Source organism: Rhinolophus sinicus, chromosome 7 (assembly GCF_057876585.1).
Source record: "Rhinolophus sinicus isolate RSI-liver-muscle chromosome 7, RSI-T2T, whole genome shotgun sequence".
NCBI lineage: Eukaryota > Metazoa > Chordata > Mammalia > Chiroptera > Rhinolophidae > Rhinolophus > Rhinolophus sinicus.
Genome location: NC_142507.1, coordinates 21,056,190 through 21,072,774, shown reverse-complemented (window position 1 = coordinate 21,072,774; position 16,585 = coordinate 21,056,190). Strand labels below are relative to the sequence as shown.

Genomic DNA, 16,585 nt, shown 5'->3' with positions numbered 1-16,585 from the left:
CTTCATTTGTAAAATGGGTTTAAATTATCTTTAATTACTTATTAACTTCTAAAATACTTTGCTGAAGAAAAAAGACATAAACATCTGAATGTAAATGCATATTTTCTTATGTATAAGGGCATACCCTGTTTCTTTATTAAACTTTGGTTTTCTTCAGGTATCTGATTTCCAGAAATGAGAGTGGGAATACATTTTATTTTGCTCTAATGTGTTTACTCCTCTAAGATTTCATGTGTGAGGAATGAAATGAAAACTGTTTTTGCAGCCACAGCTGTTGGAGAAGGAGGCCAGTGATGATTCTGTCAAAAGCACATAGTTTCACTGTGTCTGAGTTTAGGATTTACTGTGGAAACACAGACGTGAATGAGGGCCTTGGAGAAGAAGAGACTTGCAAGAATGTTATGCAGTTGGGGTAAGGGGTTTATTATATCCATATACAAGTAAGCATTTATTGATATTTTGTCAAAAATAAAGGACAAGGTGACAGAAACTGTTTTAGCATGAAAACAAGACCGCAGCAATAATCCAATACTGAGCTTAAAGACTCTCAAAAGAACACAGAACCTGGAATGAGAACTTTCAGGTTATGTAGTTAGTTATCCGAACAATAAAGTCAAGTATACAGTGCAAGCAACACATGACAATATAACACGATTAACGAGGCAGTCTCTCACTGGGGGATAGAGGAAACCTTGCTGGGGCTCGGGTCACTGAAGGGGAAAGGGTATTAAAACCTCATAAATCCTCCATATCTCTTCTCCATTTGGGGAACTTCTTTTGAGTAACTTTCACCTTCTTCGTCGGAGGGCAGAGAATCAGCGAAGCGCTTCAGGAAGCCCCCGTACCTTTTCTGGTAGTCCATCCACCATTCTGGGCGACCAACTCTTCTCATGAAGCCCCCATATCGCTTCTGCAGCTCTTTGGCTTCGTCTTCCAGTTGGGGGCTTCTCTTTAAGCCTCTCATGAAGCCCCCGTATCTCTTGCTCACTTCTTCATCGTCACTGCCCTGTTGGTAGTGGCTACTCTCTCGGTTGTCCCCTGTTCCCAGCAGCTCTTTCAGCAGGTCTGAGGAATTGCCCAGGGAGTCATCCTCCTCTATATCCTTCTTCATGAAGCCCCCGTATCTCTTGGCAAGCATTCCACCTCCATTTGCCTGTTCTTCCGGTTCCAGAGGATAAAGCTCATCCATTTTCTTCATGAAGCCTCCATACCTTTTCATGAAGCCCCCATACTTCTTGGCCAGCACAAGGTTCTCCTCCTGTTTGCTGCGTTCTCGGAGGGCGCTTGCGCCATCTTGAGGAAGCTGCAGGTTGGACAGCTGAAGGAGCTCTTTGCAGGTCTCCCAGGTTTTGAGAGAAGGCAGTTTCCCTTCACATTCCAGGGTGCAAGCCTGGGAAGAACAATTCACTTTAAGGATAGAAAGAGGCTTTTCTGATTGTATTAAGTAAACAGATTTGTGTGGACCACAGTATATTTGCTTTTATATGGAAACTCCCAGATAATAATTACCATTTTCTTATGACAATTTTATGTCATCCTGAGCAGGCAAATCAAAGGAAAATTGAAAGGGGAAATTGTGCAGAAGCAATTTTCTGGATCAGAAGCAAAAAACTGGATCTTTTTTTGAATTTTAGCAGATTATATATATTGTGCCATTTCAATATTGTAAAGGATTCTTTTCTACCCGATTTTAACCTAGATTGGCTGCCTGCATAATGTAATTTACTGGATAATTTTCCACTATTGATTTTATTTTCTTTGAGCTTTTTTCTAACAAAGAGGGAGAAGAATTTCTTTTTTACCTAATCAGGGACATTATCCCCAAATTCCTTTTATCTTCTTGTCTTGCAGATAAAGTCAATATTAATAATACAAGGTTTGTTTACTTTCTTGTACTAATATTTTACTTGGAATGGTATCCCATATTTCTGCAAACATTTCCAATCTTTAAAGAAAAACAACAAATTGAAAATAGATTTGAAAAGAAAGACATTCTAAAAACTCAGTTTAAATCTATGAATTATTTGGATTACGACATTGATTTTATGAAAGTAGAGTTGTTTTGCTTCCCCCCTTGATTGATTAAAACATATTTAATCATCTTGAACTAAATGCTTATAATTATGAGATCCAATATGAAAATATGTATATGCAAATGTTTATTTATGTTTCTCTTCTTAGCATTTAGTTATGAGTGTACAGAACAAGACTTGTCCAATGGAAATCATGTCATTTTACAATAGGAATAATCTATATACTTGTACAATTCCTTCCTTTTTATTATATAATAATTAAATTCTAATTATTGTACGATTTAGGCTTTATATACTAATAGTCTTGTTAAGAGTCTCCTCTATTCAACAGACCACTTTGATATGATAAAGAGTACTAACATTACATGAACATTCACAAAATCTATAGGATATTTCTGAGCATTTTAGGGGGTTTTATGGTCCCCTAAAGTCTACTTATAGAACTCAGGTTACACACTCTTTATTTAGAAAAAACAGATCTTTCCCTGGTATTTAAAAATATATTGGTATTTTGATTGATATAAAATTCACACATATTATTTTCACAATGAAAGAAAGCATTCTATTAGCACAACAAAATTATTTAGGGTATATATTTAACCAGCTTTTAGTGATTATTTAAGCTTTGTGTCTAAAAAAGTTAAATGTATGTATATATAAAAATCTAAAGATGATCTAATTAAAGTGATCCTGTTTTATTCTTGATATCTGATTAAGAAATCAAACATCACTAAAAACTTAAGATGTTCAGGTGTCAATAATATTTCCATTCTAAAATATAATTTAAATAATCTCTTTTCCAAAAATTAATGTTGAGTATTTTTTACACTATTACCAAAATGCTTTTTAATGTTGGAATTGCTTCAAAAACAAATAATGAGAAATAACCAGAATAACACACTCATACTAAAGAAGTGATATTAATTTGTATGTTCTTGTATATGACTGCATTTTTTTGTTGCATTTATCACACTCTGTGTTATATGGTCAAGCTTATATTTGATGGTAAATTGTATTTGGACATTAGTCATGGCATACCTGCTTATCTTTCTGTCTGTCACAGAACCAAGCACAAGTGTCTTTCACATGGTAGAAGCTCAATAAATATTTGTTACTTTGATTTTACTACATAGTTTTGGCTAGACAACTTCATTTCTCATATGTCTTTTTTGCATCCAAGCTAAAATTCCAGGACTGCTGTCTTTCTAACAACATAGTCATTAACAAAGCCTTTTGTCGCAGAGAAAGTAACAACCCTAAATGTCAGCCCCCATACAAAACAAATCAGTTAAACAAAAAACAAATTCGAAAGAGAAAAAAAAGATAGATGAAGGGGATTGTTATATCTATTTAAGATGTAATATTTTTCTCCTAGTTTAAATACATATTTTTCTCTTTAAGGCCATGTTAGCACATGCACATACCAAATAAAATGAATCAGGTAATTCAAATGAAATAAATATTTAATCTGAAATATACGCTTTGGATTTTGTGGAATTCTTTCCTTAATTTTTGCCCCAATTTTATGAATCTACATAAAATTTCTTCAAAGGCTCAAGGGAGGAGCTTAACTCCTTGGATGAATACATTATTCTCCACTGAGTGGTTGAAGTCATAACAGAATTTCAACAAATTGAGAAGAGTACAAAGGAATCACTGGGGCACTAGTTAAAATGACGCTTCCCGGGTCCCACATTCGGAGATTCTGGGACACCGGGTGATTCAAGAGCACATGGATATTGATTGGAATGAGTTCTTTTGTCTTCAGCTTTCAAAATATTTCCCTAAGGCCCTGGGGTGTATGTAGTTTATCTTTGCATTATTGCCACTTCTTTGGACCCTGGCCACCTCTCCTGTGCCTTTTTCGTAGCTGAATTACACTGTTATCTTAGTATTAGTAGGTTTTACCAAAGTACGTTAAAGACAAGACAGAAGTTGAATTCCAGCGTTACTAGCCTATGAGACAGTTGCTGATTTTTTTTCTCCTGTCTACTGCGCTCTCTCTCCTTCCTCTCCCTTTGTCTCTACCTCATTCCTTAGCTCTCCCCTATCCACTGGTGAGGATAAGGGCTTGAAGGAAGTGAGGTTTAGGGTTAGAGAAATGAAATCCGAAGGAGACGAAATGTCCCTAATAAAAAAATGACATTTTCGGGAAGGATGGGAGGATGGTTGTGTGTGGAACGGGCCCTTAGCGGGGTATGTTAGGAGTTGGGGTGAATGGACATCTATTTTCCTTGGGACAGGTGAGGCGACACCCCAGTGCTCTCCGAGGTGCTGACGAGAGCACCTCTCCGGGCTCCCGCATCCCCCGGGTTAAAACAAACTTGGTTTGTGTGGAGACATCGCCGCCCTTACCCTTCTTTAAATAGTCGCGGGTCTCCGAAACTGAGAGCTAGAGCGGGTCCTGGGTCAGTGTAGGGGGAACCTTCGGGACACCGGGGTCTCCAGAGATCAGGAGACGCCCCGCACGGTGTTCGCTACTGGCTCACTCATCGTGCTAAAACACTCACCAGCGGGTTGATATCGGTCGGGCGCGTCAGTCGGTAGCTGCACGTCGCGCAGTCCTGGCTGCATTCCGCCCGCACTGTCGCCAGGAGCCCGGGGCCGAGCGCCAGCAGCCAGGTGCAGAGTCTCAGGAATCGCGCCATGGGCTGCAGGGACAGAGGAACGCGAACTCCGAGCCTGCTCGGGCGCAAAGGGGGTCCCTCAGAAGGACCCTCGGTGGGACAGTCCGAACTGGGGGTTTGTGGAGCAAGGGCAAGGGCAAGAGCAAGAGCTGCTACGGATGCTCCTTCCTGGGCCCCCGCCCTCCCGGCAGATGCCGTTTCGAGAGGCCCGGGGACAGGTCAGATCACCTCGCAGTTCCCAGGCTGGCGTCCCGAGCCCGGGGCTGCCCGGGGCTGCCCGGGGCTGCCCGGGGCACTGGGCTCTCTTTCTGGACGTCAGCTGCCCCAGCAGGATTCTGGAGGGAACAGCTAAGACCAAATGCGCAAAAACGGGAGCCTGGGGAAACGCGACATTGACCCAGGTCACAAACAGGGACAGGAAGAAAGTTGGGGAACCCCACGCAATGAAACGCAGAACAGATCAGGCTGACGGTCCCAAAACGCACGCAGCTAATGCGAGCTCTGGGCAAGTTCACTCACGTTGACGATGTTTGGATGGCTCAGGCTGGTGGCAGAAACCGGGTCCCAGGCACGACACTAGAGGTAGAGGAGAAGAAGGCAGGTGTAAGGGGCTGGGGGCAGCCGGGAGAAGAGGCTGGGAAGGGTAGGGGGCGCGGGCAGGCGCCTGCCTCACCGTCGCGCTGGATGGAGTCGCTGCGGGGCCGCCCGCTGGACTGCAGGGCTCAGAGCGCCTGCCTCACCTCGCCTCGCTGTCCCGGGGCTGGCGGCTGCTGGAGCCACTTTATAATTAGCCCCAAACCCAAGGAGGCGAGCGCGCCCCAATCGCCGTTAGGCTGCAGCTGACGCAGGCCCTACGCCAGCCCCGCCGACGCCATCGCGGGAGGTGTCTGTCCCGGCGGGTGCACGCGCCGCTCCAGGCACTGGGGGTGGGGTCGGGGGGGGGATAGCCTTTGGTGGCTTTCCTCGTGGCCGGGTGACAAACCAAGGCAGTTAGTAAATTTGGGGAGGAAGTGGAATGAGATTAAGTCCCTCCAGGGTAGGGTCACTGAAATTACACTCCCTGGGGGTCCGGGCTCCAAGAAGAGAGCCAAAGTGAGGGCGTTTAGGAGGGTCAGATGGACTGACTGATTTAGATTTCTGGAATGTGCTGGAGACCCTTGGAGCTGGTGAACCTGCCTCTTCTCCGCCTCCACCTGGGGCACCCTCGTGGTTGCAGTGGGCACCAAGTACAGCCGTCCCGAAAGTCTCCATTTATCCATCCGTCTGTCCCCACACTAGACTCTGAGTTCCTTGCTGCAGAGTCTGACATCACCAGGAACCGAATAGGCGCTCAGTTAATGGTTAAAGAAATGAATGATTGAAACTTTACGGGAATCCTTAAATCTCGGGGCTGAGCTTTTCCCCTGGCTCGTTAGTGAGACACCTTGCCAAGCGTGGACGCAGTAAAACCTAAGCTTCTGGAACGGTGTTCTTCCGGAAACTGCACGCTGTTCCGCCACTGCGGGAAGGGACCCGTCTTTACCCAGCTCCCCTGGCAGGCTTCCAAGCCGGAGTCCTGCTGCCTCAAGCGCGCGGTCCAGGGTGTCCCTGGGGGTGTTTGAAGAGTAGGAGGGGGTGCCGGGGCGAGTGTGACGTCAGCACTCCAGCACTGTACTGGCGATCCAGCTATGAGGGACGCACTGCCCCTGGCATCCTCAGCTTGGGAAGTTATTTACCTTGTCTAAGGATTCAGTTTCCCCGTTGGGCAAATAGGGCCATTCAAGGGTTGCGGAGAGACGCAAATGAAATGATGGAGGAAAACATTTACCTTGTGCCTAGCACGTAGCAAGCCCTAAAAATGTTTCTAATCATGTCATCCATCTACCTTTTGTCTGTCATCTACCATCATACGTCTATGTATCTATCTATCCATGCCCTAGAGGGAAACCGCAAACAGTACCAGAGCCTGCACATAAAGAAAGGGTCTCAGGGCTCTCCCAGACATAAGTGCTCTCTGCAAGGGACAGGCCACCACTTCAACCTTAGCGGAGACCACCGCGGAGCTCCTCGGAAGCTCCGGCCACGCTCTCGCATTTTCGTCGCTAGAGGGCAGCGCTCTCCTGCGTAGGTTTCGGCGCTCCAGGGAAGGGGTCTCAGCTTGCCGGCGTGGGAGACTCACCCGGGGTGGCCGCCGAGCAGCCTTGCCGCTGGTGTCGGGAAAGCGGGGCTTAGGAGTGCGGAGGCAGAACCCCGGCATAGCCCTGACACATTTTGCCAGAAGAACATAACGTTTCCCTTTCATTTTAGGCTTTTCACCATCAGGGAGCTGATGGTGTCCTCTCCAGCTACTTATCCGTGTCCCCAACCGAAATGAGAGCTGACATCTGTAAATAACATCTGCCTTTACAAAGCCCTGTTGCCAGGGCTTTGTAAAAGCAGCGGACTACACTGCAGTACTCAGTGCGAAAGGAGTACATGAACAGGCCCTGCCTAAAATGAAAGAAAAATTTCTCTGAGAGCTGGCATATCTGGGATCACCCGAGAATTTTAAACACATACTTAGGGGCAAGAGGCTGAGACGTGTGTGTGTGTGTGTGTGTGTGTGTGTGTGTGTGTGTGTGTGTGTGTAGAGAGTGAGATGGAGAGAGAGAGAGAGAGAGAGAGAGAGAGAGAGAGAGAGAGAGAGAGAGAGAGAGAGAGAGAGAGAACTGCTTCCTTAGGATACACAGTGCTTCCTTAGAATCTTGGGAAAGTAGAAGCTTAAGGCTGAAAACTGTTTTGGGGTAATTTATCAGAACCCTCATTCTACATACGGGCAAAACTGAAGCTCAGGGCGTCCAAGTGACCAGCTTAGATGGTGGCAGAACCAGGTTTCCCCACACTTCCTCTCTGGCACCCACCTCAGGCCTGATTTGTTTCTGTTAGAACAGCTAATACCTGCTTTGAGTTAGTTTATCAAGGTTAATCTGCATCTATCTCTGCGGCTTTTTAAATGTTAGGGGACAGAGAAACAGAGAAAAACACAGGGCTGTCCTCTAGATGTAGTGCAGGGATACTTAGTGCCTAGCATCCACCCCAATACTTGGAGCATATTGAATAAACGTGTGTTGGCTGCCTGGCTGAAGGAAGGAATGAGGTGGTGAGAGGTCAATCTTGTTTGCATACCTTAATCAGAGACATGTCTTCCCATTACCTGCCCCAGTCTACCCTGGAGGCCAAAGGGCATACATTTTTGTATCCATTTCTTTATGCTTGAACAGTGCCAGTGGGTTGCAAGGAATTCACCTTTTCACGATCCTCTAAATATTATCAAGAATGAACAGAATTTGCAGTTACCTTCTGGGAAAAAAAACTGCTGTAGAAATGAGACTCAAAAAAGGGAAGGGGACATTCTCTTAAAACATTTAATCCAGAGAATTCTGACTTCCAGGTCAAGATCAAGACGTCGCCTTCTTCTGATCCCAGGGTCCCAAACATTAGACAAAAGGGATTCATTACAGAGACCAAAAAAAAAAAAAAAAAAAAAAAAAAAAAAAAAAAAAAAAAAAAAAATGTGGCTTTTAAAGTCCCAATGATGAGTGGTGTTTCACTCAGTTCTTAGGTGTTCTACAAGCAGGTAGGATGGATTTTAAAAAGTCCTTTCAGTGTTTTCTTCTATCATTTCCAGGTTGAAGATGCCTAAATCGAATGATGTCTCTCAGGTATGCGTTCCTCTCCTCCCCTGTCCTTGCTGCCACCTAAATACACATACTTTGTTATGGAACCTGATTTCCTTCTGCTCCTCTTTCCCTAAAATAGCAATAGTGAGAACATGGCTGTTCTGCCCTCTGGGGATTGTGTAGTGTTTCAGCGTAAAAGCACCATGTTCTAACATTTCCGATGTTCGAAGCGATGCCAGAGGCAGGGCAAACTTGCCAGTTTTCAGTTACAATCTAAAGTACACACTTCGCAAGATAAGATTCTGTGAGCTGGGCATGTTACGGTGAATTATCACAATTCTTCTGTTAAGGGGTTCTTCTTCCGACTGGCTCAGAGTACCATAGCAGAAGTTGGAAGTGGAGTTGGTTGTAAGGAGAGGTTTTTATGGTGTGATAAATCCCCATTTTAAGGAAAGCGAGTGCTGGTACATTCTTACTCTCAAAAATTCAGGAAATAAACCCCTTGGAAGACAAAGTAACCTGGTACACAGTATGTGTTAATGTGTGTGTGTGTGTGTGTGTGTGTGTGAGAGAGAGAGAGAGAGAGAGGAGGGAACAACAAAATCAGCAGGGAAGGGAAACTGAACTAAGCATATCAAACATACTGTTAATATACTGTAAACTTAGAAATGAGATAGGGTTCCTAAGTTTGGCCTTCCGCTTTCAGGGGACAATAAATTTTAGTATTAAGCATAGGTAATTAAACCATGAATAAAACAAGTTACGTTGTGACTCATAGGTTAAAAGAAGATAAAACTTCGGATCCAAGCAATATATGGATTCTTGAGCAGCTTGACTTTGATAAATGACTTTTGGAATTGCCTTGAAGGAATTTAATAGCCACACGAGAGAACCAGTCATGTTAAAAACTTGTATTGTCTCTTTGAACCTGAACTTTATTTCATAACTTGACTTTGATTTGTTTTCTTTTGTGTGTGTGTGTATGTGGGGGGTTGTTTCCAAAATTAAATTCCAGTTTCCCACCTATAGACCTGCAGAGAAAGCAAAAATATTCATTGAAGGAATGAAAACATTCACCAAGGAAACAATTTTCATAATTGGGGCAATGCCAGAAGAGAAGTTCTAAGCAGGTTTTGAGCAATAATAAATCACTGGGGTCAGGCTCCCAGATTCTAGAGGGGACTCCTCTGCATATGATCCACAGCACAGAGCTTTATAATACTGGATACTCTGTAAAGCTGTTTTTAAAAACTATGCTTCTACTTGTAGCTACATCTCCCATAACTCCCATGCTTATGGGATGGACTCAAAAAGTCAAAAGCTTGTCATAAAATTATGTAGAGGACGGGCTAAACCCCTGCACATCTAACTCGGTAATTCACACCTAACTCTACAATTACTATCTTGACATCTACTTTGCTGTATATCGAGCCTAGATAAAAGTATTCTTTTTATGTGCATGAATCTTGTGAAAACCCACCTAGAGAAAGTGCTCTTGTGTGGCACAAAATGGAGTAAGAGAATATGATGTTGAAATATGTGCCTTCTTTCTACTCGGAAGCTCTTATCTGATAAATTTCATGGAAAAACAAATCCAGGGAATATTTTAGCAGATATTCTAGAAACTAACAAAATGCAAGATTTTATGGGGGTAGGGGACAATTATTTTGGTGTTAAGAGTTTAGGATCAGAAAATGCTAATTTTAATTTCCATGTTCGCTATTAATTAAGTGTGTAAACTTGGGAAAGTTAATCTCTAAACCTCATTTTTCTCATCTATACAATGTGGAAAATAAAACCAACCACTCTAGTTTGTTTCATGGATTAAATGAAAAGCTAATATACACTATGTGTAGGTAGGTATTCAATTTATATGAATGACACTTTTTACTGTGCTGTGTTAAACTTGAATTTCTGAGGCAAAATGATTTTTTCTCAGTTCCTATATTGTCATGTTCTTGGCCTCTTATTTTTGGAGCTATGATTTGGTTGCCTTAATGGAGTGTTCAGATAATGAAAGCAAGTGAGTATTTTGATAATGGGTAAAGGAAACAGGCTATTTATCTACTTGGATCCAGTGCTTCAAAATAAATATTACAATGATAGAGAAACTTATAATAACTGCAGGTAGCAAATTGTTTCATAAAAATGTAATGAGATATTGCTAGAAAAGAGGACTTGTAGATGGCACACACAATCTTATCAACTGTTATTTTATTTGGGATATATTATGTAGCATTACTCTCCAACATTTCTGTGTGTTGCAGAGCAAATTAGGGGAGGTAAAGCATGGTATAGGTGTTTGGACCAGGGCACTCAAGGTTCCAAAGAAGGGCAGGGTTTGAAAAAGTGGAGAAGACAGCAGAGAGTGTCCTAGGAAAAGTCAGAGACAAAGAGGAGCCTGTCATTGAAGACAGCTATCAGAGTGCAAGGCAGTGTGGATGGGGAATTGATCTGAACTGAGAAGCCTCTGATGGGGTGGAGTGGGGAACACTGGGAGAGAAGAAGGAAGGAGATTGTTCAACCACTCTTGTTCTGGGGCACTGGGACAGAGCAGCTGGTCGCTCAGGGCAGCATGGCATAGAGAGCATTGATTCCCACAAGCCCCCCTTTGCTCTGCAATGTCCACTCCCACAGTGAGTTCACTAGGGAGCGAGATGCCCCCCAGAAGATTTTTTCAGAGACAGGGTAAGAAGACATATTTTGTTCCTCATGTATAATGTGTTTGTGATTTTAACTTCATATGCCCCAGTGAGAATAAGGCAGAAAGTGAGTGTGTTGGAATCACTTCTTATCATCTGCCCAGTCCATTATTCTCCCCTAGAAGGGATACACACAAAGATTAATCCGCTGATTAATTGTTAATCAGTGGACATTCATGGAGGCAAGTTCTCCTTTAGCTTCTTGTCATAGGACCCCCAAATGTATTTGCTTCTTCTAGTTACATTGTCTCTGATTTTGCATTTGACATCCTCCCAAGCCCTTAGGAAGTTTGTGTCACTGACTACTCCTTTCTCACTTCTATTGTTGGTTTTTGCCTGTTGGTGCTTAGACCTCATATACCCTCATAAGTATAAAATCTTGCTTATTTTTCTCTCATTTTGAAAAAAGAGCACTTTCTTAAATCTGTAGTCATTCTACTTCCAGCCCAAGTTCTGTCCTAACTCTGTCTCACAGGTACCATTGTTGAAGGATGGTCTAACTTCTTTGTTGGCCTTTCTTCATCTATGAATTCCTTACTTCACTGCCATTTTGCTTTTGTTTTTACCACTCCAGTGAAATCATAATTGTTCAAGTTGGCAATAATCTTTTAGATGAAAATTCCAGAAACTCTTTTCAGTCATGATATTACTTGTCATTCTGCACTATTGGACCCCATTATCCATTCCCTCTTTCTAGGAATTTTCCCTAAAACTTTTTCACTTATCCTTTTGGTTGTTCTTTCTTACTCTATTTTTTGGACTTTTCTTTCTCCCTCTGTCCTTTAAATAGTGATGTTTCCTAAGGTTTTTTCCTGTGCCTCATCTCAAGTCGTACATCTGTTTGGAAAAACTTATCACTCCAGGACTTTCTGTCTCATCTATGTATCAATTATTCCTAAATCTTTATCTTCAGTTGTGGCTCCTTCTCTGTCTACGTGAGTGTAGCTCAATGTGTGTGTGTTCCAGGCACCTCAAAGTTATCCTGTGTTCAACTAGTTTAATCATCTCCTTCAGATTTGCCCTTGCTCCTGTATTCACTCTCAGTGAATGACAGACATCTGGAAATCATTCGTTTAAAAATTTTAAATTTAGCATTCTAATGGATTAGTGACATCTTGTAATTTTATTTTATGTTTTCCTGATGACTAACGATGTTGAGCTTCTTTTCCTGTGCTTTTGGATCGTTCATATCCTTTGTGATATATTAATTCAAATATTTTGCCCATTTTTATGGGATTGTTTATCTTTTTATGATTGGGTTGTCAGAGCTCTTTAAATATTCCGGCTATAAGCCTTTTGTCATAAATACATATTGTGAATATTTTCTCCTGATGTCAAGCTTGCCTTTTTATTTCTTGACCATATCTTTTGAAGAACAGAAGATTTATGTCTTATCTAAGAAATCTTTGCATACCCCAAGTTTGTGAACAAACTCTCTTGTTTTTTTCTAGAAATTTTGTAGTTTTGGTTGTTATGTTTAAGTCTTTGATATATACCAAGTTAATATTTGGGTCTGTGGTAAAGCCAAAGTTCATTTTTTCTTCAGAATAAATATCCAGTGTTCCAGCACTATTTATTGAAAAGTCTATTCTTTTCCCATTGACTTATCCCAGCAACTTTGTCAAAAATCAGTTCAACATATATATGTGAATCTATTTTTGAATTTGTGTTAAGATTATCTGTTCCACTGATCAATACATCTATATGCTAACATTCAGCATTGTCTTAATTACTGTAGCTTTATATTAAATCTTGAAATATTCCAATTTTTGTTCTCTTTTTTGTAACAGCTTTGGCCATTATAGGTTCTTTACATTTCCATATAAATTTTAAAATTAGTTCATCAATTTATTCAGAAAAGCCTCCTGGGATTTTGCTTGGACTGAGTTAAATTTGTAGATCAGTTTTGGGCAATTGACATCTTAACAACTGTGTCTCCCAGTCCATGAGCATGTTACATTTCTCCATTTATTCAGTCTTCTAATGTAATTTTTCTCAGCAATGTTTTGTAGTTTTAAGTATATAAGTATTGCACATATTTTGTAAATTATATTCATAAGCATTTCATACATTAAGATGTCTTTCCAATGGTATTATTTTAAGGTTTATTTTCCAATTGTTTGTTGGTAGTTCTATTTTGTTTTTAATAAAGAGGGACAAACTCTTGTAGGTACTGTTATTCTACTTTATATTATAATCAATCGTGCATTTCTCTTCTCCTTGCCGGTAGGTGACTTCCCATAGTCTTCCTTTCATTCCCCAATGTGTAGGCAAAAATACTTGTATAAAATATACACTCAATAAAAGTGTTTCTGAATAATGGTATCACTTTCAAGATCAAGTTCATTTAGGATTAGTGCTCAAAAGACCAGGAAAAAAGCACTCAAAATTAAAAACTCTGGGGCTTCTCATAGCTTGAGCTATATCTGAAAAGGAGAGCGAAGTGATTTGACGATTACTTGACTGATTTGAAAAATGTGGACATTTTTCTACACTTGATTGGCATCCAAATGATCCGTTGTTAATCGTAACAAGGTAAGTGTCATATCACATCCTTGCTGTGTTCTCTCCGGAGAGAAGCCTAAGAAAAGAGAAAAAGGAGAGGTAATGACTGAATCTAAAGTAACAGTACGGCATGTAGATATAGGGCGTAGGGAGCTGTTGCAACAATCACAGTAGTAGAATCTCAGGGTTACAAGGAAACTTAGAGGCAGAAGGGATCCAAGAATTAGAGATATAGTTGGATCAGATGAAAGTAGGTTCCTTTCTAATCTTGAGTTTCCATGGTCATTGGTCTAGATTACAGATTTATCCTAATTTTAAAATATTCATAATCTAGAGAGGGTGAGTAGCACCACAGTCTAGTTTAGAGGCTTAAACCAGGAAGCTTCAGGCTATATCCAGGTGGCCCCTTCCCCCAAGTTCTCTTTGTTTGATATAGTGTTTCCAAATTTTTAAAATATCTTTATTTTAAAATAAAAACTAACAACAAATTAAAATTAATAACTATTTATCCTAATTTTAAATTCAGACTTTTTGTTGGAAAACCAAGATTTCTGGGTTGTCTTGAAAACAGGAAGATGTACAAGGCCTTGGCCTTAGTTTTGCAATGGCAGCAACTGGCTAGAATGAAGAGAGGCTGCTCTCTTCGTTCTCTCTTTAGTTTTTATGCCCCCTTTAGTTTCCTGTAGTCCTCAGCATCCTGGCCTCCAACCCTCTTTACGCATGTATTTTACCTGCTTGGCCCCTAGAGGCCTATGACTTTGCAAACTCTGATGTCTGGGAATTCAAATTAGAAACTTGTTTGCTGTCTGTGACCCCTCTACCTTCCTGAATATCTCCTATCCATCCCCATGCCCTACCTATTTAATGCCTCCTGAATCTGTTACCTCCCATTTCCCCATCCTCACTGCCTTTATCCATGTCCTCACTGCTTCTCGGATGGATTACTGCCACGAGCTCACTGTGTTCCACATTGTGTTGACTTTTACGAGAAGAGAGAAGCAATGGAAGACAGAAGAGGTGAGGAGGAAGAACAAAAGGCAATGGGAATATTTCCAGAGCAATGTGGGGACACGGTACATTTTCCTGAGCACCATTCTTCCATCCCTGGGACTTGGACGTATTCCTGGGAAGTGGATCACTACTGGAAGGCAAAGAACGAAGGTCCTTAGGGAGGTTTCCACTCTACTTTTATCCTCCTCTGGGTTTCCACTTTGATTCCCTTTCACCAGTGGCTACATCATTTGTCCTGAGTGACACCTTGACAGTCACACAAATAGACACACAGACACATACCGCACACCTACATACCCACACACATAATCCCCCCCCACAACCCCACATACGCACACCACACACACAAACAAATGCACCATACACACATACCACATATATATACATATATATATATACACACACACACATATCCCACATACACACACACACTCACTGCACACACATACATATACACCACATACACCTATAGGCACATATACCACACACATAAAAGCACACCTGTGTGTGTGTTTTGATTTTTCACTTAAAATACAAGGACAATACTACTCATGAAGCAGCAGAGGACAAAGGTCTTTCCCCCAAGTTTCTCGAAGTCCTTAAAAAGAAAGTGTAAGTTATAGAAATGAGCTTCTTTCTTTATCCTTCCCAGAACCTACTCACTGCTGCAGGACAGATTCTATCATTATTATAATGAAAGGAGAAGACAGACCGAAAATCTCCCTTTAAAATGTTTCTTTTAAAAAGATCTCCCACAAACGCACAATCGTATTTCATATTTACTCTGTTTTGGGTTGAGGAAACTGAATGGTACTATGTAGTGGGCAAATTAAAGAAAACAGGATGAAATCATGTAAACAGGAGGTAGATGGGGTGGTGGTAGAGAGCACGACTTTGGGGCTTTCTGTCGGAATCATCTGGATTCTAGTTAATTCTAATTCTAGTTAACTGGATTCTAGTTAGTCCAGGCTCTGCTACTTGTGGCCTTGACTAAGTTCCTAAGTTCTCCAAGCCCCATCAGCACAGGGCCAGAATTGTACCTCATTCGTAGAATTGTTGTAAGGACTAAAATGGAAGACGATTATCAGAGGGTGCGAAACATAGTTAAGAAGAGACAAATGTTAGTTTTGATGAGTAAACAGAATGATTCATGACTTTCTCTGCACTCTTCACCCGTCAGTCTTCTATTCTACCTATAATACTTAGTGACTGGAAGAAGAGAGGAGAGGGCTGATAGAATACGGCTACAGAGAACGTAGAGGGGAGGAAGGAGAAATGGCATGGTGGGGTTCGTTGGGATCACTTGATGTGGCTCATCCTCCTCCCCTTCCCAGCATATCATCTGCTAAGGGACCCCAACAATCATGCTCTTATTGGATGGGCCAGGCAGCCAGTTTTATTCTCTACGATCTCCAAAGGCACAAACCGATCAGATTTACAACTGCTGCTTTTCATCCAAATAGCCCTCAGCAGTGAACGTTTAATTTCAGATGGCTCAGATATTAGAAGCAGCTTTGAGCATAACTTCTTTTCTTTTCCTGAATTCAGGAGCCATAAAAACTGGCCAGGAGGAGGCCCTCAGAACTAGTTTTTATAGTAGATGTTGCAAAATAGTGACCAGCAGTTGGAACACAGCTCGCAGATGTGTTTTGTTTGGCTCATATGGTATGTTTTAAAATTTGGAACTGGTGTCCAGCATTTCAGAATAAGAAAGCTTACATAAAAGTACGAATTTCCAGCCTAGTTTGGAAATCAGATCTGGTTTACGTCCAGACTCCCATTCACGTTTGGACTTGCAGATAGGAGCTGAGTTGCGGCTGTCCTGGGAGAGACATGGGTCCTGCAGGTTGTTGAGTTCTGCCAAGCCTGCTCTACACATGCTAATCTTCCTGGAGTTTTGGATTCTACTGCTGGCTCTGCAGGCTTTATTAAGTGCCCGACCTCAGAGTCTAGAAAGAACCTAATTTCTTTGGCCTCAGTTTACTCATTTGTAAAATGAGCTAGGTTACTTCCAGTTCTAAAAATCATTGACCTAACTCTGCACACTGCATTTGACATGGGCAGAAATG

The 16,585-nt window shown here is 41.7% G+C and overlaps 1 protein-coding gene across 1 annotated transcript; it reads right to left on the bottom strand.

Moving 5' to 3' along the window:
* Positions 1-399: 399 nt before the first annotated feature.
* PENK (proenkephalin) lies at positions 400-5,474 on the bottom strand. The gene is made up of 4 exons (XM_019711081.3): positions 5,334-5,474; positions 5,180-5,236; positions 4,544-4,684; positions 400-1,390 (listed from the first exon to the last, which is right to left on the bottom strand). Exons 3-4 carry the CDS (start codon positions 4,679-4,681, stop codon positions 728-730), a joined length of 801 nt encoding a protein of 266 aa, XP_019566640.3. The 5' UTR covers positions 4,682-4,684; positions 5,180-5,236; positions 5,334-5,474; the 3' UTR covers positions 400-727.
* Between the last annotated feature and the right edge of the window lie 11,111 nt (positions 5,475-16,585).